Source organism: Watersipora subatra, chromosome 1 (assembly GCF_963576615.1).
Source record: "Watersipora subatra chromosome 1, tzWatSuba1.1, whole genome shotgun sequence".
NCBI lineage: Eukaryota > Metazoa > Bryozoa > Gymnolaemata > Cheilostomatida > Watersiporidae > Watersipora > Watersipora subatra.
Window position 1 is genome coordinate 16317184 of NC_088708.1, and position 26889 is coordinate 16344072.

The 26889-nt window shown below is 37.6% G+C and overlaps 1 protein-coding gene across 1 annotated transcript in view; it reads right to left on the minus strand.

Moving 5' to 3' along the window:
• Positions 1 to 26852, minus strand: part of LOC137405019 (DNA-dependent protein kinase catalytic subunit-like) — a 37483-nt gene extending 10631 nt beyond the window's left edge. The window contains exons 1-30 of the mRNA XM_068091267.1: positions 26706 to 26852; positions 26276 to 26384; positions 25878 to 25990; positions 24891 to 25001; positions 22852 to 22983; positions 20855 to 21006; positions 20100 to 20231; positions 18597 to 18732; positions 17979 to 18085; positions 17569 to 17718; positions 16649 to 16915; positions 15523 to 15733; positions 15034 to 15190; positions 14017 to 14193; positions 13635 to 13750; positions 13047 to 13178; positions 12563 to 12724; positions 11266 to 11501; positions 9973 to 10111; positions 9126 to 9287; positions 7929 to 8057; positions 7498 to 7659; positions 6485 to 6642; positions 6119 to 6266; positions 5604 to 5748; positions 4516 to 4703; positions 4180 to 4315; positions 3810 to 3973; positions 2856 to 3070; positions 400 to 551 (exon numbers count right to left, since the gene is read on the minus strand). Of these exons, the coding sequence (XP_067947368.1) occupies positions 400 to 551; positions 2856 to 3070; positions 3810 to 3973; positions 4180 to 4315; positions 4516 to 4703; positions 5604 to 5748; positions 6119 to 6266; positions 6485 to 6642; positions 7498 to 7659; positions 7929 to 8057; positions 9126 to 9287; positions 9973 to 10111; positions 11266 to 11501; positions 12563 to 12724; positions 13047 to 13178; positions 13635 to 13750; positions 14017 to 14193; positions 15034 to 15190; positions 15523 to 15733; positions 16649 to 16915; positions 17569 to 17718; positions 17979 to 18085; positions 18597 to 18732; positions 20100 to 20231; positions 20855 to 21006; positions 22852 to 22983; positions 24891 to 25001; positions 25878 to 25990; positions 26276 to 26384; positions 26706 to 26852 (4645 nt within the window). The remainder of the gene's footprint in view (positions 1 to 399; positions 552 to 2855; positions 3071 to 3809; positions 3974 to 4179; positions 4316 to 4515; positions 4704 to 5603; positions 5749 to 6118; positions 6267 to 6484; positions 6643 to 7497; positions 7660 to 7928; positions 8058 to 9125; positions 9288 to 9972; positions 10112 to 11265; positions 11502 to 12562; positions 12725 to 13046; positions 13179 to 13634; positions 13751 to 14016; positions 14194 to 15033; positions 15191 to 15522; positions 15734 to 16648; positions 16916 to 17568; positions 17719 to 17978; positions 18086 to 18596; positions 18733 to 20099; positions 20232 to 20854; positions 21007 to 22851; positions 22984 to 24890; positions 25002 to 25877; positions 25991 to 26275; positions 26385 to 26705) is intronic.
• Positions 26853 to 26889: the final 37 nt, after the last annotated feature.

The following is a 26889-nucleotide window of genomic DNA, read 5'->3' on the forward strand; positions in this document are numbered from 1 at the left end:
ATGTCGCGAAAGTTATGTATAATACATATAGCGCTAAACGCACAGCATTTTTTCTTCCACAAGTGTGGTGAAATAAAATATTATTTAAATCAATTTTGAAAACTCGCCTGACTTGACACTATGCTATATAGAATTTTTTACGTAGTAGAAACCATAACTTCACACAAATATTTTACGTTATCTGGAATTTACGTTATAGAAGGTATATGTTATAGGAGCATCTACTGTATATATATATATATATATATATATATATATATATATATATATATATATATATACGGTGTATATATAAATGGTATATATATATATAATTATATATAAACACCCCAGCATTACATAGTAGACAGCAATACAATCAGACCAACCAATAGCAAACCACCAGTAAAATGCACGAACCAATTAGCTGAGTATCGACTCGAGGTCTGCCTGTCATTTCCTTCCATTCGGCCAACCAGTCAGAAAAGAGTGCCTCTGGTTGAGATAATTGTTCTAGAGCTCTGATAAATGTGTCTACATGTCGACAGCTCTTTGTCAGAACTTCAGACAACCTGAAGCATAAACGAAGCTTAGAGAGACAGTTTCAAAGCTTTTTGGATAAAAGAAACCAATGGAATGTTCTATGATCAACAGAACAGATGAGACAACCATAGATATAATAAACCCTAGATTGGCGAATAGCCATCATTACAATAGAGCAAAGGTGAGGCACGCAATCGGCTATCGTTTTCACAACGTTATGTCACAGTGATGTGCATCCCAGCAACAGAGCCTTCAATTGAGCAATGAGTTTAGTAGTGAAAACATGCTTGCCATACTAGTTTTTAAGTCATAAACGTAACAATAAGACCAATATCTTGGTGAAATGTCATCGGAGGAGACTACAAGACCCCAGGTATGTGAAGTTGTCAACCCACAATAAAAATTTTAAATACTTGGTAAACCTAACCTTTGCGCATGTGCTATATCATTGGTTCCCGTTTTAAAAAACTACTGGAAACAACCTAACTACCAATTCAACTGAGCTTACCTGTCTCATCATGGTTTCGTAACAACGATCATACCTTTCCATGAATAATCAGAATTGAAAGTGAAGTGAATATCAATAATATTTTATTCATTCTTTTGATAGCTTGGGAATATCAAAAGAAAGAATGTCTTGACTGATAACAACAACACATATTACAAACTTGAACATCAGCTGATAGGGTTGCAATCTAGCTTGACACGATTGATCACATGCCTTTTTGTTTCATTCCAAGTAATGCAATGATATTCATTCTAGTACATGTATGTACATGTATTGTTAATGTTCAGGCTAAGAAAATTGAACAGTGCGTGTGAGAACAAATGAAGTGAATGCCATTGGACACAATTTCCTATGTTTATTTTTAGCTGGTTATGTCATCAGAAATCTCAAGCTCAAATGTGATGACTGTATAAAGTTCTTGATCGATGTAAAAGTAGTGGGAAGTAGAAGTAGTGATGACATAACCCTAGTCGCAGTTAAAAACAGAAGAGGATTGGTGACGCCAAACCCATTGATAGGTTGAATATGTATTGCTGCAGAAAAATGCTTACGTTCACACGTGGAGAGCTCTAATATCACACGGAGAGCGATTAAACAAGTAACATCCCAGACACTCACATATGTCTTATTACATAACCTCAATCAAGGTTTAACGAGCACAGTGCATGCCACCAATCTAGTCAAAACTATAGTAAATCGCTATATTAAAATCAGAATACACTATGCCGTTTCAAAGCAGGATCCTAGTTCAACCAACCTTAGACAAAATCTACCTCGTCTATTTATTTTCAGTCATGTCTAATGGGTGTTTAATACAGTGGTCCAGCTTCACTGCTTCTAAATCTCGTTTGATTCATTAGTTTGTTATTAGCTCAATTTCTATTTGGTCACTCTTTGTATTATCTATGATATAGAAGCTTCTAAATCATTGGTATTATTATCTATTACCATATGTGTAAGATTCTTGCCTTTTTCATCCAAAGTCAGTTTTATATATTTTCAATAAAATTTGCAGTCTCAGATGCACAAACTATGGCAAAATTGTGCAGTTTTTAGTGTTAAGTCAATAGGAATTCATAGATCAGCTGATTCACTCTACACATCACCATGACGTTGTGTCATGCTAAGTTATATGTCTCACTTATTTTCATTATTCGCATATCTAGGGTTTATTATATCTATGGAGACAACCTACAGGGTAGACAGAGCGTGTGAGACAACCTACAGGGTAGACAGAGCGTGTGAGACAACCTACAGGGTAGACAGAACATGTGAGACAACCTACAGGGTAGACAGAACATGTGAGACAACCTGCAGGGTAGACAGGTCATATGAGAGAGCCTACAGGGTAGACAGAGCATGACAGAGACTATCAGACTGTAAGATAAACAGAGCCTATCAGATAGCCTATAAGATAAACAGAGCCTATCGGATGGACTGTAAGATAAGCAGAGCTTATCAGACAGCCTGTAAGATAAACAGAGCCTATGAGGCAAACAAAACTACGAAATCTCCTACTCCTTTCGAGACAGAACATGTGAGACAACCTACAGGGTAGACAGAACATGTGAGACAACCTGCAGGGTAGACAGGTCATATGAGAGAGCCTACAGGGTAGACAGAGCATGACAGAGACTATCAGACTGTAAGATAAACAGAGCCTATCAGATAGCCTATAAGATAAACAGAGCCTATCGGATGGACTGTAAGATAAGCAGAGCTTATCAGACAGCCTGTAAGATAAACAGAGCCTATGAGGCAAACAAAACTACGAAATCTCCTACTCCTTTCGATGTTGTTGTATACTTATTACATCCATACTCACTTTGACAGAAAGAGACGCGATTGCCCCTCCGCAGCGCCTGCAGTGTTGAATGTGTAAGAAACACAGCTAATCTTGAAAGGGTATATAACGGCCATGGGATAAAGCTGAGCTATATCCATGACAATGTGCTGAACAGCAAAAGCTTGCTCTCGATCTAGTAAAACCACCATCTGAGACACCCAGCTTATGAACATCCATGAGGGCACCTCTTTTGTCTATCAATCATTCAACACATAGATCACAGCACAGCTGGTCATTAATCGTATCTGGAGTCAGATCAATACAAGATTACTAATATGCTAGTGTAGGAACAAAAAAGAATCTATATCTGGAAAAAAGATTAGCACATATTATTATGTTTTACCTAAACTGAGTGAAAAAAGCATTATTTTACTCGAGTTATTTAACAGGTTTACATACTAAAAACAAAATGGAATGTGGTCACAGAGGGTGAAGTTAACAAATATTCGGCTTCTCCAGTGCCATGGCATTGCAGAGCAGTGAATTGGTGCTATGCAACTATATCAAATGGTCGTTTGCTGCATAGTGACACCATATAGCAGGTGCTTGCTATCGAGGGCCATTTAAAGAAGAGACTTGCTACAGAGTAATACTATAGAGCTGGTACTCGCTAATAAGCAAAACTATAAAGCAGGTGCTTGCTATAGAGAGATAGAGATACCAAAGAACAGGTGTTTCTACAAGGGTTCATCCCAGAGTGATGCATCGTGCAGGTGCTTGCTATAAACTAGCACGATAATATGCTACAGACTGAAATCATGAGGAGTACGTATTAGCAAAAAATTCTAGATGAGTGTATAATCAATCGTTCAGGTGGCAGGTGATGAATTATTAGTGTACACTAACATGTATATGGCTGACATATTACTTTAATACCAGGTAGAGCGAATATTGCAATGGGCTTGGGTTTAATCTAGACATAACAAGCCTTACCTTCTCAACAAACAGAGGAACTATGTCAGGGTAAAGCTCAATCAGTTGCAACAGTCTTGGTACCCATGTTGAGGCCTCCGCAGAACCTAAAGTCAAAGCTTTGGCGCAAGAGGTAACAAGGCACTCTTTAATCCCACTAAGTTCCACAACCAAACGATCTGAAGCTGTAAACGGAAAACATGATACTAAGTCATCATCCACCTAGTCGGTTTCTAAAAGAGCTCAAAATATATTGTGAATGAATTGCTTCGAAGTAGAAACTTAAGGCATCAAGACGCCGCCACATCCTTTCTACCAAGAGCTATAACTTGCAGTCGCTACAGACTAAAAAATTATCGAGTGCTTGCAAATCAGAATTATCTTCCCTTACCTTCCTCTGAGTGTCGAAGGAGTGAGTCAGCAAAGACAACCATGTCTAAATGCGCCTTTGACACTAGACTGGGCACATGACTGCGTATGCTTTTCTGTATAGACTCCTGGGCCAGGTGAGAAACTTTGCACACAACCTTAGCACAAGAATACCAAATAGCCAACACACCAGCATAGGTTACTAATGTAATCTATCGAGGAACTAATTCTATATCATATGCTAGCCATGTCATTCCACTGTCACAGCAGTTGACAAACATAATACAATTAGGTGCAGATGAAACATAATATTTCTCACTTGCACCACTTATGAACATGAAACATGACCTGCTCTCACCTGCTCAGTGCCTGAACGGTTGACAAGCTGCTCGAGAGCTTGAGAACACGAAGCTCTTTCTTCATCGGTAGATTCAAGAATGCTGGAGAGCAGACAACTCCAAGTGCGACCCTTTAGAGAGTACCACTGATAATAGAGTGTTTCATTTGGCTTCACAGCGGCATCAATTTCAACATCCTTGAACCTGTCTAAAAAGGTCATTGATATGCTGCTACTGTGGATAAGCTGAAGCATAAGCACATAACTTACACTAGGGTTAAAGTGAGTGTAATGTGCTGATCACACATTTGTTATGATCAGCAAATATCAAGGCATGATGGCCCATTTATTTGTGAGAGAGTGGCCATATTGTCATTAACCAACATCTCTGAACAAAAATATGAGCCACCTGACTGTTATTATTTATACAACAAATGTTGCTTTGCATCCAATCAACAAGAGATATTATTTATTTAATATTGTAATTACTCAATTTATTAGTAAACTATTTGTTATGTAAATATTTGCTGCCATTTTTAACATAACGGCTCACGACTTCAGACATGGTTGTCTTGAGACAATCAGCTAATGATTGTACGCCAGGAAGTATTCCTCAGCTAATCATTCACGAGGTGATGAGAGTGATACGGGAAGAAGGTGAGGAGTTGCACACTCAACTCGGTGACTCCTTCGAAGACCTCACCATGATGTGACCAGCTCTTAAAGGTCAGCCTACTTGTCATATCAGATATCTTAATGATCAGCCACTCCAAACATATAATTCTCATGACTAAACAGACACCACATCTCTCTCCTATACCTCATAAAGGCTGCTTACTATTCATATCAGATATCTTAAATAAGCCACTCATCCAATAATACACTCTCGCAAAAGTAACACATTCGATTTAACTTGGGAGTCTCTTCAACTAGATCTAAACTTCAACTAAACTCGCTGACTCTCTCATTAGTTCATTAAGTACACGCAAGACAAAATAAGTTAGTAAATTGTCACTTGGAGCCCAAATAACTAGTTACATTCAGAAAACTTGATGCCTCGCAAGTTTAATGAATTTGAGGCTGAGTGAGGAAGACAGGTGAAGACAAACCCATGTTTAGTACAGCTGCTGATGAGTGCTCCACTCGGAGACTGAGTGATGCATCAGCAGCATTGGCCATCCTTTGCTTAATAAGGACCCCAGCAGCAGACCATTTTAGCTGAACCCGCAGACACGCGCCAAACTCCCTTTTGTCCTGCAAGAAAACCAGATGGTGATGAAATAGTAACCATCAGAAACCACCTTCTACACAGTTGATTAGTTTTACTAATCGAAAGAATTGATAAAACTTAGTGGTCAAGTGAACACATGATTGATGTTATACCCCTTTTCATCACTAAATAGTCCAAGATATTAAATGTATAGAAAGGTTGTACACTAGCGGGATCTGTAGTTATGCATGGTTATGCTTAATACGTGAGGGAATTAGGCTAAGCAAATAAACAAAACAGATGTGATTTCAATTTCAGTAATTCGATGCCAGACTATTTGTGAGTTTGTGAGTATAAGACAGAGTGGAGTGATGAGTAACAGCAATATGTAAACCAACTTAGGCTGTTACTAACCTTTAGGGTGCTGCGAAGCAAAGAAGAAGCTAAACCAATATTGCCGCTAGTGGCAGCGTGCGCTGCCAGATTTAGATTCATATCGAGTCTATCCTCTATGAACTGATCAGTTGGTAGCTGATTGTCCAACATGTGTGTGAAAAATATCCTACAAGTTTTAAGAACCCAGCTAAAGGTGACAGATTTTCACTTCTAGTGGTTTCATTCGCAATGACCCGGCTCTATGCGCTATCTATAAACCATAGGCTATTTTCTGACACTTCCTAAACTCACCGAATAGCTAGTATCTGATGACTAAACATGAAGCAGAATGACAGAAGCAAGACAAAGACTGTCTGTGCAGGACTAACTTCAATCTTTAGTTACCGATTAGCCATGATACTGTCCCAGCAGGAAGTAGAATAGAGATCACCGGGAGAGCGAGCCAGCCACTCATCCACCTTTGCTCTGACGGCACCAACATTGCTAGCGTCTGTGTCAAGGGCAGTAATGAAAGAGAGAAACTCTCCCATCTCTGTCAGCCGCTGCAGTAGCAAACAATACACTGCAGGAATAGGCCTACTACTACATGAGTACACATGTATCCAACTTTGGAGCACACAAAATAAAAGTAAATAAAAGACATATGAAGGTTGGCACAGAGCATCTGTTAACTAATGCATCTGTTGAATTTTGCAATACTTAGCCCATACTGTTTCAATTTTATTTCAAGTGCTTACACTGGGATTTCAACGAAATCTTAATTATAATTCAATTTAATCCTTGAAAACGTAAAACAATCTGTTCAGCTATACTCTTTATGTAGTTGTAAGTACTTTGGATGGTGTTTGAATTCAAATCGGGTATCCCTTGCAAACACAGAAGTATGGCAGTTTTTACCTTGATTGGTGCCTGAGGGTACATAATAACCAAGTCAGGTAGGGTCTGTTGACAATAGATAAGTGCATGCATAGCAGTGCATCATTAGGAACTGTGGCCTTCGATCTTTATAAAATTTCAATGTTTTAAGGCTATTAAATCTTTACCTTAGAACAAACACATTCGGTATATGCTAAAATATTTTACTAGATTTGCTCACGAATCTTCAAAATAGTAATTATTGAATCGGTGACGTAACGCTGAACGTGGCATGTAGAGGATAACTCCGCGTTTATAAATACGCTAAAGGCTAAACAAAGGCTTATCGCATACCCTACTTCAGAATAGGCATTTTTTGAATTTTTGTAGCACATATCCCTCTAGGATACAAGTAGGAAACCTGCGGGCACTCTAAGAAGCTACAGATACAGCTAGAAGATGTCCTTGAGCAGCCATCATAGCGAAGAGACCAGGATTAGGAAACTACAAGCACTGCATGCTGTAGTGTAGTTTATCAGCACCTGCAAAGTTTGTACACTGTCAGCCCTGGCATTGACCATCAGTTGACTGAGAGATGACCACTCGAGAAGGAATCTCTCACAAGACAGCTGGTGGTACTGCTTGGCCCTTTCAAAGTCCTTCTGAGCCATAAAGATAAGAGACAACTCCTCGCTGTGGTTTATCTACACAAAGGAAAGGTAACTCCATAATAAAAAACAATCCTTCACCAAAAACTGCGGAGGGTCAGGATAATGTTTTGGAGCATATCACATGACTAACTCCCTCTCTTTTTATATTCCGCATACGTCAGGTGAAACCGAGTTCTACTTAAAACCAGACCTAGCGAGTTACACATAATTAAATATCAAGTTATATGTGCTGTGGGAGATGCTAAAAACGACCCTTTAGTGTTACGTTTGTAGCTGAAGAAATCAAAGTACGTCTGCAGTACCTCAAGGATGCTGCGTTGCTCAGCAACCTTGCAGCTTTCATCTATGAAATCAAGGAACGATAGTCTCCCAGACTTCCAATCCATCAACCTTCTAGTTTGGCACTTCATGTAAGCCTTCAGATAGTAATCCTGGCAAGTAGATGTACTGTGGAATGTACCATGAAGAACTAACATGCAATATGCAAAGATACATCAGTGAATGACAGACAACTCGCCTAATAGCAAAGTTAGATCCGTTAGTGAAATGGCAACAATTTGAATAGTAGGTCTGAACAACTATACTGATGATATAGAGGTTAAAGCCACATGAAAACTTAACCGCTAACAAGCTTTTATGACTACAGTTATGGTACTTGCGTTGCTGTCAGCAAAATTGACTAAAAGGCAGCCCACATGACTCAGAGCTGTTGACCATGATGAATCATGCCGACGACCAGCTTGATTCAGATTTGACCAGCTTGTTTCAAAAGTGACTAACAGCCTCAAAAGTCTCAGCACAATTTACTCTCATTAAACAACTTAACTCAATGTTTGACCAACTCTGTAAACAACTTAACTCAACATTTGACCAACTCAGTAAACAACTTAACTCAACGTTTGACAAACTCAGTAACGTTTGAAAAACTTTTTTGAGCATGGCACAGGCTCATTCAGTTAAAAACTTAAGAGGTCTGATGTAGTAATTTAGTAATTCACAGCTTTTCACCCATCTAGTTTATATACTCAAGTCTGGGGCCGATAGACTAGATGGGTGTAACGTCTTAAGATTCAAGGAGCAATTCAAGTGATGTTTGATTTACTTTACTGTCGTTCACTGACCAGTCAAACATGATTCCCACTGGCAGACCTGCCAACAAGGCTCATGTCGCATTATGTAACTGTGTGACCAGTTTACTGAAAGCTCAAACTGAGCAATTGTTAGAGCAATGCACCTACCTGCATGTAAGTTTGAAAAAGCGTGAAAAATATAAAATAATAAATTGTCTTCCCTCTTTCTAATGATGCTTAAAATTAAAGAAGATAATAACTAATGTTTATCTATGTAATCATTACATAATAATTTGTCATATTATGTTGGACCTAAGTGAATGCATGTCTCAATGAATATTTTATTCCCGTTCTGGTTAAAATACTCGTTAAACAAGTCATAAGTTTGTCCATCAAGTCAAATCCTTGCATTTAATGACGATGACCTACCTTGCTCGTGTCAGCCCACAGTGAGCTCACATCTCCACCCAGATTAGCCAGGAGAGTTTCCCCCATTTCTTCCCAGCTGCTCAGCTGCTCCAGGCAGTGCAGCCGTCCATCATCTATCAGGCTTAGCTCAACAAGCTCCTCCAGCTTCTCGTTCTGTAGCACCTGTTACCAAACAGTGGTTTGGAAATCCAAGAGCGGGTTATAAAATTGAGGTGTCATATGGCCAAGTTAAAGGAATCAGTTTTGTTGGTGATACTACTTGAACAGGTCAAAACTTTTCAAGCAGTGACAACTCCTGATACTTTCATATGAGCAGTTAAATTTATAGATAAACATAAGATTACAAGCCGTATATGATTCCCTACATACACAACCTGCCATTTCCTGGCAGTTTCATTGATAGTAGTGAGTTGATCACTACGGCTGCTATTTCCAAGTAATTTGCTAAGGTTACCACTGGACATGCTACTATTATCAAATACCCTATCATGCAACTACCAAGGTACCATAAACGACAACTCTCAGGCACTAGATAACACCACCCTAAAGCCAGCTATGCTGTTACTCATAGGCCCCCTATATAGCCACAACCAGGCACCCTAAACAGCCATAACCTGGCACCCTATATAGCCACAACCAGGCACCCTCTTCAGTCATAACCAGGCACCCTACACAGCCATAACCAGGCACCCTATACTTCTACAACCCAACACTACCTTTCTAACCTTTAGCACCCTACACTGCTACTCTAAAACACTACCAATACAGTTCCTGCAAGGCACTCTACTAGTGTTACTAGTGAGTGCTGCTCCATTACATACACATGTAAAGAAAGAATGACACTTACACTCTCATACAGATCAGCAGCTGCTTCATAATCGTGTCGTGACTCCTTTTCCAGTGCTTGTCTGGTCAACTCATGAACATTCACTTTCTCAGACATAATACTGTGCACCATATCATAATTTCCCAAAGACTTGTGCAGCCTACAACAATATTAGTAGAAGTTTTGAGCTTTCACAGATGCATGGTGTTTTCCCAGAAGGAAGTGACTTTTCAATGCGAACTCTAAAAAGCTAATCAAAAACCAGAGCAGTTTTCTCACTTCATTGACAATTTTCATGAGTCAAGCAAACATGGATTCTGAAATGCAAGATATAACTCACCATGAGCAAGGCAATTACCTTGAAAATTTAAAATCATCTTGATGTTTCATCTGTAACAACTAAATTTTTTAAAAAGTATGTTCAAACATCTTGCAACCTTGTTTTTGCTCTGAAAAACGAGAAAAAAGTTATTGGTGAAAGCAGAATACAATAAATTTAAAAACATCAGAGTTATTTATTACATTATTATCGTTATTATTGATTACAACATGTTAGTTCAGACAATGTATTTGTTGTTCATCAGATGATAGAAAGTTGCAACTAATGCACACGGTGAAGGCTGTTACTGAGTGGCTGTTTGGCTTATAATCAAATGATCAATTACTTATACAATTTAAGAATTAGTATCCTCTGTGTTTGTCCAACTACGTTCATCTTAACTCAAGTTTTTAGTGTTTAGGTAAATAAGTAAATGCTATCAGTTGCTGTAAAGAGATGATCGTACTTGTAATGTGATGTATTTTCAGATTGCTCTCCTCTCAAAATCGCCAATAGGTACAACCTGTTAGTTCATGCCTGTCCATATTCACAAGATAGTGTTCAACTAATTGGGCTTTTTGCCAGAAATCTGTTGCCTACTGAGAAATATAATATTCACCAAAAAACAATAATTTACAACAAAACTGATACACTAATAATAATTAATGTAAACTAATAATAATAATTATTATAGAAAACTCTATTATAAAGAAAACACTTAACTGTATTTATGAAAGCTCGGAATGGTATTTGTGAAGGCAAGATGATGTCACATAGCATGTGATATGCACTGACAACTCCAAAAACCTGTCAACACTGCATCAGCAGTGACTGCCTCAAATATAGCACATCAATTGAGAAATTATAAAATATTTGAACATATCGTATTAATTTGATAGTTTCACAAAATTGAGGCTGTTGCAGGACTCAGGCTATTGCAGGACTCAGGCTAGTACAAGACTTAAGACTGCCCCAAGAGGCTAAGTGCTACTCACCTCGCAAGATCTGTCCATGTAAGGGCATTAGCTTCATTAAAAGGGGTAGAAGTAGATGCAGTTGAAGTCTTCCTGCGCTTTGCCTTAGGCCCATCGGTCTTTGTCTCCTCACACGCAAGCCTGCACTCTAAGGCTACAACTCCTGAAGGTTGCTGTTTGCACTGAACACTGCTGTCACAGACAACAGCAGAGTCAAAGGAAGTCTCATCCAGTTCAGATAAATCGATCAACAGGTCCTGTATATGACAGGCTATTATTAGGAGTTACGGATTTATCAAAGAGAATTGCATAGCGCTATCTGCAATTTTATGTATTTCACAGTTAAAGTTTTCTTCACAGACTTTATGGTGCTTTTTACGTATCAGACCTTGTATATTTGTCACGAACTGCATATTCACTATTTATAAAGATTTGGGTGGAGGCGTGATGACAAACATAGATGATTCAAAATAAACCGAACAAGATTGTTGGTGTTAGACTAAGACAAAAAATCATGAATGTCATTCATAAAGACAAACAAGTCCAATCAAAGCTGCTGATTCTTTGATGTGAAATCTTTTACATGTTGCACAAGTGAAAAACCTCTTAAGTTTTCTCTGTACTGCCGAGCAACATAGAAAAGTAAAAAAACATATGGCATTGCAAGTAGGCAACCTGATTTACTATCAGCTTTTTACAAAATGAAAATTTAGGTTCACCACGATTATTGCTGTTGATTACTTGTTATGGAAAGATTTGCATATGAACTAAAGCAAAATTGAGGATTTAAAAACAAGAGAAGTACACTAAGGTTAATAGACGAATGAACAGTTTTTAATGTACAACTTAAATACTAACACTACTATTGATGTTGACATTGTCTAATGATCTTACCTTCCATTGAAACAATGATACCTCTATTGATACTTCTATTGAGATAAATACTTCTATTGATAGTGATACTTTTATTGATACAGATACTTCTATTGATACTGTTATTTCTATTTATTCTGGTACGCACTTCTATCGAAACAATGATATCTATATTGAAACAATGATACTTCTATTGATACTGATAGTTCTATTGATACTAATACTTGTAATGATAGTGATACTTCTATTGATAAAAAGACTTCTTTTGATAATGGTACTTCTATTAATACTGCTGTCTATTACTACTAAGGCATCTATGAATGCAAACTATGGAAAAGAACAAGAGTCACAGTAGAGCACGCAAGCAAATGTTAAGAGAGAAGTAGATAACATAAACATATTGCTAAGCATAGATGTTACGCAGAGCAGTGCAATTGCCACTAACCAAGAGGGAAGCGATGAGAGGTGGGTGACACTCTGAAGAAGTCCTGAGTATGCCACCAACAAGTGCAAGCACATCTCCCACCATGGATCTCTCTGCATCTGGATGAGTCAAGATGGCTTTATATACCACGAGGAACAGCATCCTCGCTATGGCCGAATCTTTCTGCAAATAAATGTTCACAGCTATTATCCCAATAACATGGAGATATGACTGCTAATTATAAGTACTCATGTAACATTGAAGGATAACTCAGAGAAATACTTGCAAATACATATGTATTTATGTAACATGGAAGGATAACTCATAGGCACGCTTGCAAATACACAAGTATTCAATGAAAACTGGAGACGTGATTCCTAAACACTTACAATTTCACATGCAGATATTTTATGTAACAGAGAGTTGAATTTTATTCAAGCAACAATAAGCGCTCAATGTAACATGAGAATGTGATGCAGGGAGCATGTCTCCTGTGATACTCTACCTGTGCTAGGGCCTGTAGAGGAGCTATGACAGCTGAATATTTTATTTGTATATCTGGCAAATCACCAGCCCTGTACTGCCTGTATATGGTAACCTGGTTCTCTCTCTGGTTCTTGCTAGCTTGGCGTCTCTCCTACAGGAGCAAACAATTACAAGGTAAAACCACTTGGTATTTGGAAAAATATAATTAAAAATTTAAAGGAACGTATTTTCTCGTATGATACCGACTAAGTGGTTGTGAAATGTCTTTATTTCACTTCTAGTAAAATATTAGTCTCTCTCAATGCATGGCAATATGTACATGTAGTTCATACTGAATAAACATGCTAAATTTAATATTACTTTGTGAGTTGAATGTTTGCTCATATCACCACATGATAACTCAGTATAACTCAACTTGCCTAAGCAACAAATATACAATTCAAAGCTGGTTTTAGGTGCTGAAAAGTTTGGTCCACGGCGATAGTAAAACACATATAGACTAGCTTATAGATTAGACTACCATATAGCGCCTGCAGTAATCATAGACATCTACAAGTACAGGCACAGGAAGCCTTTCTTTATGAAGATGTCATTGGTGTCAACTCACCTCCTCCATCCTTTTCCGCCGTGCTTCTCTTTTTGCAAAATAAATTCTGCTTGACTCTTGATCTTTTATAAACCTTCGACGAAGAGCTGCCAGCTCTGGATTGCTCTCTTTATTCACTGCAACATAAAATACTCAAGTTTGGCACTAGAACTCATTGCAAAATTGCAAAAAGGCAAGAACTTTTTGATAATGTATTGATTCAAAGTATTCTTATACTGCATGAGAATTTGTAGCATTTTAAGCTTATTTCTGCTAAATAGAGAAAGGTACATGTAAAACCTCTCAGTATCTCCCATAAATAGTACACACGGACGAGACACACTAAAAGTAGAACTGTATTCAAGGCACATATTTACTGACACAAAAGAGGTTTGCTTGTTACCTGCATCTTTACTCCTCTTCGGTTGACCAACTGCTATCTTGTTTGGTAGTGAGGACTTAGCTGGAGAAGAAGCCTTTGGCCCAACAGTAAAGAGGAGTGAAGACTCAGTCATACTGCTCGAGGAACTCAGGCTAGCATCGAGAGAGCTCTGAGTCATCCAGTTAAACAGCTTTTGACCTGTTGACATAAGATTCTTGTAAAGCAAAACGATCTTCATTGGACAAGTATATTATAATATCGAAATCATCAAGTGTCATATAAGATCTCAAACGGAGTGACACAACTCCATAAATGCCATCAGCTCAGGTCCTAGTAGTAGTTTTAGTATAATTACATGTGTGAATATCGTTTTATAATTTATTCACCGCACATTAAACCTGAAACTAAGAAAGAAGTAGCCTTCCTGGCATTCAGAAATCAAACTCGGGTATTATTACACAACGAAGGATATCTCTTTTAGTAGCAAAGCATAAATTCCCATTGATAGACTAATAAATACCAGTTAAAGTCAATTCCTAACAGACGCACCCATGCGCGCAAGCACCCACGTACACATACTGCATGTACAGTCATGTTCATAAATATTAACACCCTTGGAATAATGATTAGTTCAAATGAAAGGATTATTATTAAGCCACTGTAAGTCTAACAATTTTCATAAACCCAACAACTTATACATGAAAGTGAAGCTGAGACTCCATTCTTTCCGATAGAATTAGTTTTATAAAGATTGTAAAAACTTCTCTCACTCCCATGGTCGAGTTAATTTTTAGTAAACTTCACAGATTTTTTACTTTTCGATCGTTTACCCACAATTCCATGTGTGATGGAGTTACTCATTCCATTCATGTGTAGTATAATGCTACAGAAGGATCTTTGAAGTTAGAGACTATGAGTTTATTTAGTAAATCCCAATGTACGATAAATTGTGAGGTAGCAACTGTAACTGCTACAGTTTTCTCTCACTACCTCACCACCTGTTTGTCTTTGGCTCTCACTTCACACACCGGCGCTAACCTGTAACAGCCTGAGTGGCTGTAAACTGCTGGGTAGCCTGAGTTCCACGAAGCAAACCGACATCCAGGCTTGATGCTGACTGCGACATCGTTCCATCAGCGAACATAGGAGCTAGGGTTGAGTACCTCTGACTCCATGTTGAGTTAATCGCATAAGTCTAGAAATCAAGCAACGGATATGAAAATGCCTGCAGTGCCTTTCAGCAGCGCAACAGCAACAGCTCTCCGCACTAATTAACGAACTGTAACATCAACTACCAAAGTCAATACTTGCCTCTACATTCTCCTGGTACATAGGATTTGGCTAGATACAAAAGGCTGCAGTAAAATCAGCCATCGCAACTTCCTCACATCCTATAAGTTGTATCGACAAGCTAAACATTCTAGGCTGTTCAATCGAACTGAGCTACCAGAATTCATATAATCTTGTGCTACTCCTGCCGCTATTACTATAGAACATAGAGGAGAAAAAGTTAGATCACACACATACAGTGAAGTTGCACTCTGACAGAGCATTCCTGAAGACTGGCCTCTCAAAGTCAGTGCTGCGAGAGGTAAGTTCGAGGAGAAGGTTAGTAGCATAGCTGAGAAAACTTGACTCGGTGTGGGTACTGTACATATGTTTGAGCACACCACACAGCCTCGGCAGCACTTGCTGTGAGATGGTGTTGTCAGCCGACCAATAGTTCTGCACCACCAACCTTACAATCGAAAGTAAATTCAACCTCGTGCCAGGGATAAGTACACGGTATTTGGTTCAAGCTCAAAATGATAGCATAGATATCATAAAACTCCTAGTAGAATAAAAATAAAAGGTGCGTTCAAGGTATGAAGTGACCCAAACTAAAAGGAACAGTTCGCAATAAATTTATATTTCTTAAAAAACATTTTAAACAGAATTATTGCTCAGCAAAAATTTTTTCATGTTACTTGAGAAAGTGAAACAAGTTAGTATGCCAAATATATCTTTACGCTTACCAAAGAGAAAGTTTGAATCATTGACCAATAATTGCACTGATTTTCTCCAGCAAAGACTTTTTTACATATAGCATTTTATTTAGGGGCTCTATTTGAACGCCCTAAAATGAAGGTGGCAATCAAATAGAGATTATACAGTATGATGCCGTGGTCTCAAAGAGCCTCTGTTAATTATCTTTAGTGACATACATAACTTTAGTGGCATGGAATACCGTACATGGAAGTTTCACCACCCAAGTGCACCTGCTAAGGCTTGTCATGTCAATGTTACATACACTAGAAAGAGTATATGCACTCATACATCACTGCTACATAAACTTTGTATGTAAATCCAACAAAAGGCAGGCTTGCTGCTGTTGAGATATAGACAAGAATAAAGAGTTGCTTTCCCATAGAAATCTAAAACATACGGCCAACAACTAAGAGCCCTCTCTAACCACACATAGTTTACTCAAATAAGTGGAACAGGTGCCATTGCTACTAGCCTTGGTTCTTACCGCATCTTAATAACCAGCTTGTAGCACCGCCACAAACTACTAGCTATGTTCCAGTCAAATGCATAAACGAGATCTAAACACGACAAATACAGTCAATCATCACTGAATGTTTTTTTGGAAACAATATATGAAGTGCCCAACCTGTTATCAAGCAGATCATCAGATAGAGCGAGGAGAAGCTGTTCTTGTGAAGAGACAACCAATTGGTTGACCGTATCAGTAGGTGACTCATTCCTGTACGTACTGTAGATGTTCATGAAGATGGAATGAGAAAGACTTCTACATGCAGCATTGCCCATTGCCTGGCACTTGACAGCTTTGGGTAGCCAGCTCAGGGTCTGCTCAGCCGTCAACTTGGGCAGTATATTTCTAAAGACTCTCAAACATGATTCCATGATGTGGGCATTTCTGAAAGGGCATGAGATACAGCGATAGCATGCCGGGTCTACGAGATGTAATAGATCAGCTAAACGGTTCACTTAAGTCAGCTGATCATTTCACATCAAGCGATTAGGTATGCGGCGCATCATATTTATTAAACATGTTGCATACATGGTTAAATATTACATTGGATGAATTTTTAAACATTGGCTGATTATATGCAAAAACTAAAGAAACAATGCTGTGAAAATCCTGGAATAGCATTACTACAATTATTAAGTGGCAATGTAGGATACCACCTCAAGTTACCAAATGATAGAGACATTTCCTTGCAGCTATTTCAACATAGCTCAAAGGTCAAAGATGATAGTTGTGTATATAGCGGAGCACATTACAACTAAAAAATGCTGTTGTTATGGCATAAGGTAATGAAGCAAGAGGTATACACATACATACAGATAAACTTCCATGTCCAACAATGCTATGACCCAACTCTGGTGAAATGAGCATTCACACTGATAACAATATAAAATGCCATAAATCACCACGCGAACAACACTTGTGTATGACTGTTTATTACATTGAGCTGAGCTGGAAGGTATACTATCCGAATTTGAAAGTTCAATATTTTTTAGATACAAACAAACCATATCTAAGTTTAACTTCAGTTTCATACCAACCTATGCATGAGCAAGTCAGGGAAGTCAATAGCACTGAGTTTTTCATAAGGAGAGTCTGTCTCAGCTATTCCACTTGCTATGATCTCCACAGCTTTCTGCCTCAGATCGCCGTGAAGTCGTTTCACCTCAAACAGCACTTTGGGCAAAAACCTGATGAGTGAGAAACAGTGAGAGCGGTAGCCTTCCAATCCTTGAGAGTTTTTGTACAATTATAAACTCCAAAATGACAGTGATATTTGGTGCCAAGTTATGATGAACTGAGCAATTGGACTTCAATGATTTAAAACCAGACAAACCTGAAATAGAGCTGTGACTCACCTACCAATAGAGTTGCGACTCACCTGCTAATAGAGTTGTGACTCACCTGCTAATACAGTTGCGACTCACCTACCAATAGAGTCGTAACCTACCTGCCAGAGAATGGAGCATAGTGCCGAGTTATACCATAGAGGCATACAATGAGCTTGTGCACAGGAACTTTTGCTGATGACAGGCCTTTTTCCACAAACTTTTCATACTGCATAAAAATTGATAGCATAAATGTTAGCTCATTTATGATAAAGTGCCATTGAAAAACAAGATATACAATAAAACACTACATTTGCACATTGAATTATTAACCAGCCCCGCCATTTCTAACCACAATAAAACTTTTCATTCCCACAAACAAATGAATACTTGATTCTATAACATGCACTGCCTTACCACAATCTGTTGCCTATGTTACTAACAGTTATGAGAATATCAACTTATGCAAGCATGACTTAGAGTTTCTGAATTATCTGAACAAACCAAGTTGCGAGTTATCTCCCCAAACAAGAGAGCGCAACTCCTTATAAATTGATAACTTCTCACGTGAGTAGCTTCACATATAGTTTTAGGATCAGGTTTACACCGACCAGTCAACGTTATTCAACTAAGCGAATCAAATAGCCTGATTAGCCTATGTTTCCAAATAAAAATGAAACTAAGTTACAGATAAAAGAAACAAATTAGAGAAAAACAGAAAGCGTAGAGAGAAACAAGACCTCAGTGAGGAAGCTATGTGAGTTGGAGTCACTGAGCAAGGAGAGGTATTTGAAAGTGAGCCCAAGAACTTCTGCAGTCGAACTGTAGACGCTGAGTAGCCTATTCATTAAGCTCTTGGCCAGCAAGCAGTAGAACCTGTACAATAATGAGATGTGACAGTATACCTACCTATTTGAGCTAGCATGTGATGACCTAGATAGTACATCCATATAGTAGACTGTCAACCAGCTGATCATAAACTAATTGGTAACGACGCAGCAGTATACACAAGGATCAATCTTCAGCATGCTACTTTATAGTACGAAATATTACCTGCTACAATGTATAACATGTTAGCATTTCTGAAACAATATATTGTCAAACTTGCCTACATACAAAAAAAGAGAATTTTAACGTAATTCTTCACTAAATTAGATTAATCGGGGCAGTCTATTGCCAGAAAGTATGTTTGAGTCTATGAAAAAAGACAACTCCATCAGTTTATTCTTCGGACGATCAAATGAATGAGCCTTATGGCCTTACATCTATATGTCTGTATATGTAATACATTGTAACACATGCAATGCTCAGGGTTGGTAATCAGCAATACAGTAAACCTGCTTACAATGGTTTGTAACATGAGTTGCATTGCATAGGATGAAACATATGATCAAAATAATTTCCATTTGATAATATTCAAGGTTTGTAAAAAAAAAAGGCAGTTTGTAAGTGAAAGCGAAGAGATGAGTAAAAACTATAGATGAATCATAAAAATATAGGAGTAATATAAGTACATAAGCTAAGTTAGCATGAGTTTTACCGAGTGTAAGTTAGAGGAAGTTACATTGAATATCCATATCAAAACCTTCCAAAACTATGCAACGCCGAAACTACACTTCTACTCGCGTGTTGCTCGGGTATATTAAACAACAAAAAGCATAATTTCTACTCATTTTATCTTTTAGATTTAATTCTTTTAAATTGTTTTATGTAAGACATTTCCTTTAAGGCTGTATCTAATTACCTGCAGTATGTATTATAGAGTTATCATAGGTTTCTGAGCTATAGAATGGAGTAAATAAGTTTCATTGTATTCTTATAGGAATATCTGCTCAACAACATATGACAGTTTTAATATACAAGGCGGATCTCAAAACGAATTTACTTTGTATGCAAAAGTTTGATTGAACTAACAAAAAGAACGAAGTTGTCATGTTTTGCCATGTAAATAGTATAGTCAGAATTGCTTTGGATGTAACGCTCAATACATGACTTCTGTAGTAATCGTTAAAGCTTTGTGAATGATATAAATAGGCTAGTATTCTGTGATATAAATAGAATGCAAATATTATGTGTTAAACGAGACCTGCTAGCTGATTGGTCATTGGATCTATGCAACAATCTGATTGGTCATTGGATCCATGCAACGAATAGTGCTAAACTATAGCCATTCTAAAACATCACTGCGATAGAAGGGAACCAGCCGACAGAAAACAAAAAGTCAACAGAATAAGATTGCTCACGCTTGCTTGCCAATATTTCCTGCTCGATCAGCATTGTAAGGCTCAATCTTATTGGCTATCACTACACCAACCAGCTGCACTCCAGTCAAGACCTTCTTATCCTCAGAAGACTGAAGAAATGATGCGATTGTGCTAAAATATATAATTAATATTGAGGAATTATGTTTGTCTTTATACAGTAATAAAAAGGGATGTAAAGAAAAACTAAAATGTATGCAAATCAGTTTGTTTTTGTTGCCATGTTCTGATGACGTACTCACATAAACATAAGAAACATCAGGTCTAAACCTTCTAACGCATGATACACGGACATACATGCTGATATACCTATAGGTTTTATCATAACTAAAGTTACACACTAACAAGCATTCTTAATAGATTATTCACTATCATCCACTAACTAAACTGTGCCAGTCCAACCTCCACCATTAAAACCTATCAAATAAACCTCTTGTCTTTCTTAAGATCTTAAACAGCCAAGTTTAGTAGTTTTTACATAAACACCTAGTCTATAAACACGGTCAAATACACGGTAACATTGAGAGTGTCATTCGCAGTTTCGTCTTATGATATATTAGACAGGAATCAGGTGAAAGCAAGTTATGGGTAGCGCTGATGTACCTAGTGACATATCTATATCCTAATATCATTATACCTGCATGTCGCTGTGAGATGTAAACAGATAGATCAGATCCTACCAATTGATGCCATAAAATATGCATATGAGAACCAGAGACAAGTGCCAGGCACAGTACCTTGTGTCTACTGTCATGAAAGACTTCCATCGTTCAAGACAGTTCTTTAGCAAATCAAGGTTATTCTTAAAGACCCCTTTCCTGTCGTGATGAACATGATTCATAATGTGCTGAGTCAGACTCCTCAGCATAGCTTTTTCCTCCTGCTGCCTCTGTAAACAGATGACTTTGTGCCTCTAATCTAACACTCTAATCTATTTATACATCCGCTTGTTTCTCTCTACTCAGGGGAATTCCTGCACTTAGCTCTGTATGGACTTTAATCTGTTTCTGTCTTCACATCTGTCTATAGACTCACACATGTTTCTATCATCAGGTCTATTTTTATACAGTCACAATTATCTTTAATCTAAGGTGTATTTTATATTCATATCTCTCTCTATAATCAAGTTTATCTTTATAGTCACATCTGTGTTTCTATTTAAATGTTATTTTAAAGTAGGATCTAACTCTTAACTCAGAATTGTCGCTATGCTTAAAGGTTGACTTGCAACAAAATTCACATTACAGTTATTTGGTATCAAAAGATTCACCATGTCTTACTCTGCTGTGTTGTAGGTGCAAAATATGTGGAAATGTGATTACAAGTTCTTAAAAGCTCAAAAACGAACAGTTAATCGCAGTCATCACGAAAACGTCGTAGATTGGAACCCCTTTTCAAAATGGCTCAAATGGGACTTACTTGAACACGATGGCTTCTGTTTACACCTTCACGCAACCTCATTCGTCGAAATATTTTCACAAATATACTTCACGCATTCAATAAAACCATGTCTATTGTCCTTACGCATCTATTTCATCATCATTTTAATGCTGTCACTTGTCACTTTGAGGACTGATATCTCAAAACCTATCATAAAAATTTGTTTAATTTTTTAACCTTAGCTCGAAGGAGTGCATATCATCCGCTGATGAACATGAGGAGCCTATTGGTTACCTGTGATAGTCGAAAAATGCTGCAGAAATTGTTTGCGCTGGTTGGCAGGAAGTATGGGTCACATGGTCAGATTACGACTAGATGATTAGACCGAGCTGAAACGAAACTGTAAAGTAGCGAGCATCTATATTTGATACGGGCTTCCTGGTCGAACCCGAAGTATTTGTCAAAAACTAGTGCTACGAGAAATTTTATATTGAGCCTTTTATTAGCCTTTCAATTCATGTGATAACATCACGTGTCAAAACAATAACCACAATGTTTGAGTACGTCATCGAAATAAAGAGATTCCAAACTACGACGTTTTAGCGATGGCAGCGATTAACTGTTCGTTTTTGAGCTTGTAATCACATTTCCACATCTTTTGCACCTACAACACAGCAGAGTAAGACATGGTGAACCTTTTGATACCAAATAACTGTAATGTGAATTTTGTTGCAAGTCAACCTTTAAGATTGTCTCTAAACTTAAGACTGTTTTTAAGGTTAGACCAGTCTATAGAAATGTCTTGAATTTCATGCCGGCAGCTAGATATTCAACTGTCTCAAAGACCAAAACTTCATCTTTATTTAAATCAGTCTTAAAGCTTACACTCGCCTCAGAAGGTGAGTGTATAATGCTTTGTCAGAATCCTAATTGCTAGAGTTATCATTGTGAATGCTTTAACTTCAATTTTTTATAGCAAAATCGATAAGGAAATACTTCCTAATTATGAAAGGCATTTAACAAGATGGTTGTTTTGAGCATGGTTGCAGGTGAATGCATAGTGTATATGATCAGCCCATGTGGTGCAACTAAATCAGTTTGTCCTTTTGAGTAAGAGTTAGAAATTAAGGCAACATACCAAGCCTGATGGTATTATGTATAGACATTACAAAGTTTAGCAGGCAAGTTACATTTACATTTATTTTAGGTGAGGTTATAAATTTCCAGCCATTCTTATTTTAAAAAAGCAGATTAATTTAATAATGGCATTGTCGCTCTCTTTGCATTCAGCTTTTACTAGACAAACTAGAAACAACTCAATGGTTTCCTTTGTGAACTTATCACTTATGCCTACCTGAGGACGAGTCTCTTCCCACATGATGACCATCACAATAACATCTATAGCAAAGTAGTGTAGCTCTTGGCAGCAACTAGTTATGTATTTGACAAGTGATGGCAGCCAATGTTGAGCAAAAGGACTGAATACCTAAAACAATGACTTGAACAATCAATTATCAGCAATTGTTTTCTAATTGTAGGTGAGTGTATTTCAGCTCCTTGAAACAAGATGGCTCTATAGATGAGACTCAACAATACAGTGGTGATCACAATTATGGGACCACTTCAAATAAACACATTTTTTGTTGTTAATTCATACATTGTTCCATCGGTATTATGTGAATTATGACAATATGCACATCAATGGAAAGCTCGGAAAGTAATGGATAAGAATATTATGTAAAACTAACTGATATTTGCTTTATTAGTTTGATTTTGGTACAATATGCCATTTTCGGCATAAAGCGGTGCAAAAATCCAAAACAAATTTGTTATTAAATTTGTGGAAAACGCAACTTAATTTGACATAATTTTAGAACATAGCTTTATAAAAATTAATTGGTGGTTGTTTATGTTCCTTTAGAGTATTTCTAGCATCCTAGTGTTTAGTATGACACCATAAGCCTAGACTGACCTGATAGGATATAATGGGTGCCCATTAAACATATTTTATTACTAGAGTGCACCTTTAGTGGTAGACAGAATGTCTAGAAAATTTTCTTTTCAAATTTGTATAATATGTATGGTTTGAGATTATAGGGAAAGGGAGTTTATGACATGAATGAAAAAGATTATTATGAAATTACCAAGCTATCCCATTATTATGATTCCCACTGTAGCTTCATAAACGCTAGACATACATAAAAACTTAATGGAATGATAAAAACAATATATAGAGCAATGAATGGGCGTCACTAGCAAGTATATAACCTATACAACCTGTCTAAAAGTATAGTCTGTCAGCAAACCAGTGCCCTTAAACAACTCCAAGAATCTTTTACTTGAATTAGAAAACAAGGGGTTTTGAGTAAGTTACTAATTGAATTAACTTATACCTGTGTTTTATGCCAAAGCATTATCTTTTTTAACCCAGAGTAGTAACTGATATTACTAAGACATTGAGACAAACTTAATCCTAATAGAGTTTATGCTTATATTTAAAGTCATGCAAACTCCTCTTTTTTCAAGCAGAGCCTGAGCAGCGACATAGATATGGCTATAATGACAGAAGTTGGCTCCAGTCTTTTTATGTGATCCTCAACACAAAGAGTAAAATAAAATTTGATTACATGAAAGATTAAGTGTTTTTAATCAATTCCATTATAACACATGTGAAAATGTGGTGGCAGTTTTTTCATTGGCAAAATGAAAAAGCTTGCTGACATTTTAGAAATTACTCCTGCAGTGAGCTATTTATTATTTTTATTTGTCTCGTTATACACGAATAGAACATATAATAGAATTTAATTATCTTGTACTTGAGAGCCATATATGATGAAGGTTATTCGAGTTCTTTTGTCATTACTTGAACTCTTTGTTGAGACTTGTTATAAAAACCCTATTTGCTGAGTTTCCACTTGCTGTTGAGTCAACAAGTTTCCTTCATCAATATCATAACAGTAGAAGACAAATTCTTTTTTGTGTACAGTTTGTTAGTCTGGTAAGCATGCATCACTATAAAAAATTGCAGTTCGATATGCTGTACTAGTAACTGTCATCAGTAAAGACTTTCTGACTAAAGTCAAAGCTTGAGCTTTCAAAGTGGTTTAAAATCTGTTGAAAATTCCAGAGGCCACTTCAAAGTTTTACCACATGATGTACAATTCAACTATGATCTTTAGCTATAACAATGTCTCTAACCAGCACACTGCAATAAATACAGGGTTGGTCTTTGGCACTGAAAATATCAGTAACGGATAGTTTAGACCAATGCTGCTATAGATATTTTCGATGCAACTTTCGGACACAGTAAATGTTACAACACAGAATGCTATTATGTAAGTCTAGGGTGGGTGGAGAGATTACTATAACATGTTGAATGTGATCAAGCTTCACCTTCTCAGTATTGAGAATGAGACGAGCTATGAAGTGCTTCACATTGTAAGGCACTGTAGCTGTGTCCATTTTGTCCTTCAACCACTGCATCCAGCCAGGCAGTTCATCACCCTACATAAATTGTATAAGGCTAAAACACTCAAAGGGCATACAAAATTAAACGATCAAACTTCATTGGTTGATGAAGCACTAAAGCGATAACCGAGAGAACTAAAGTTTTAGGTTTTCAGTCTATGGTCATGTTCTGTCCCATCATCTCAGTCTAATGTCATGATGTTCTGTCTTGTGATACTATTAACTTTCCAACATGCATGACTTAGCATTGTAATACTGAGGATCATAAGTAACAGGCTATAAATGGATATGAACAGCCTGTAAATGTAGTGTTATCACAGTTCATCTAGATAGTTCACTGCGTTGACTACAACAACATGTACACAGCTTCTACAACTTTTGTACATAGAAAACAGTGAGCTGGCGGAATGAATGGCTTAAAGAGAACACAAGTAAAAAGGAAGGATCTCAGGTTGAATGCGCAAAAAGAATTGCTTGTGTGGTCTATATTAAACAAAGCACCAAAGAGTACAAGACACCAAGGAATACAAGACATCAAGGAGTACAAGACACCAAGGAGTACAAGACACCAAGGAGTACAAGACACCAAGGAATACAAGACATCAAGGAGTACAAGACACCAAGGAGTACAAGACACCAAGGAGTACAAGACACCAAGGAGTACAAGACACCAAGGAGTACAAGACACCAAGGAGCACAAGACACCAAGGAGTACAAGACATCAAGGAGTACAAGACACCAAGGAGTACAAGACACCAAGGAGTACAAGACACCAAGGAGTACAAGACAGCAAGGAGTACAAGACACCAAGGAGTACAAGACACCAAGGAGTACAAGACACCAAGGAGTACAAGACACCAAGGAGTACAAGACACCAAGGAGCACAAGAGGGATTAATCTTTAGGAGCATACCTCATCAGCATGAGAAGGAGTTATCCCATTTCTATACATGTGCTGTAGAAGGGAAATGAAGGATGCCATGCATTCATGTTCATTAAGTCGATCTGACTCGTATTCCACATAGCCTGCGAAAAAAGACAGAGGTGAGGAAGTGTCAGCATTAATAATAAGCATAACTATATTCAACTATCGAGAGGCAGGCAATGAGATCTTTACCAATGCTCAACAGTAGAATTACTGATCACAGTTATCTTTGCTAACAGGGAAATGCTTTCTAAAATATTCCCTTCAATTTATTTATAGCGGAAATACAAATAAAGGTATAGAGGTCAAAATATACTGTAAACATATATATTTTTGGTAATTAGAAAGCATTGCAGACAAAGCCTTGTAATAACGGGTTGCCTCACCTTGAGAAATGACAGCTGAAGATGCCTCAATTGTTTCCTTATCGGGATAGAGCAACTCCAGTTGCTCCTGCTCTTTCTCCTCCTGCCGCTGACGGCTGCTTGCAAAACTCTGTAGACCAGAAACTCTAACTAAAAGCTGAACTGAGATGCAACACTCTTTAAATTTACGAGAAGTGAGCTGTTATGAGGGCAGTTTATCTGAAAGCAACTTATCAGAAATGCATCCCATTAGAGGACACCCCACATGATGACAGCCTATCAGAGAGAAACCCATTTGAAGACATCCCATACGATGACAGCCTATCAGAGTGCAACCTACATTTATTTGCCCATCTGACGGCAACCCATCCGATAATAGCCCTGTCAACAGCAGCTCAACCATGTCTTCTGATAACAAGAAAATTGAAAAATTAATTCGTTGCACTCATACCTGAGAGTAGCTGAAGTCATACTTTGCCAAATCTTCTGTTAGACTACTGTCTGCGACTGATTGCATATACACAACAGTATCCCCTTCCTCCTGTCCTTCTTCTTTCAGTTCTCTCGCAGAAACTAGTCTCTTACTCTTTCTCGGCATTTGCTGAATCAAAAAAAAACTATATGCCACAAAAATA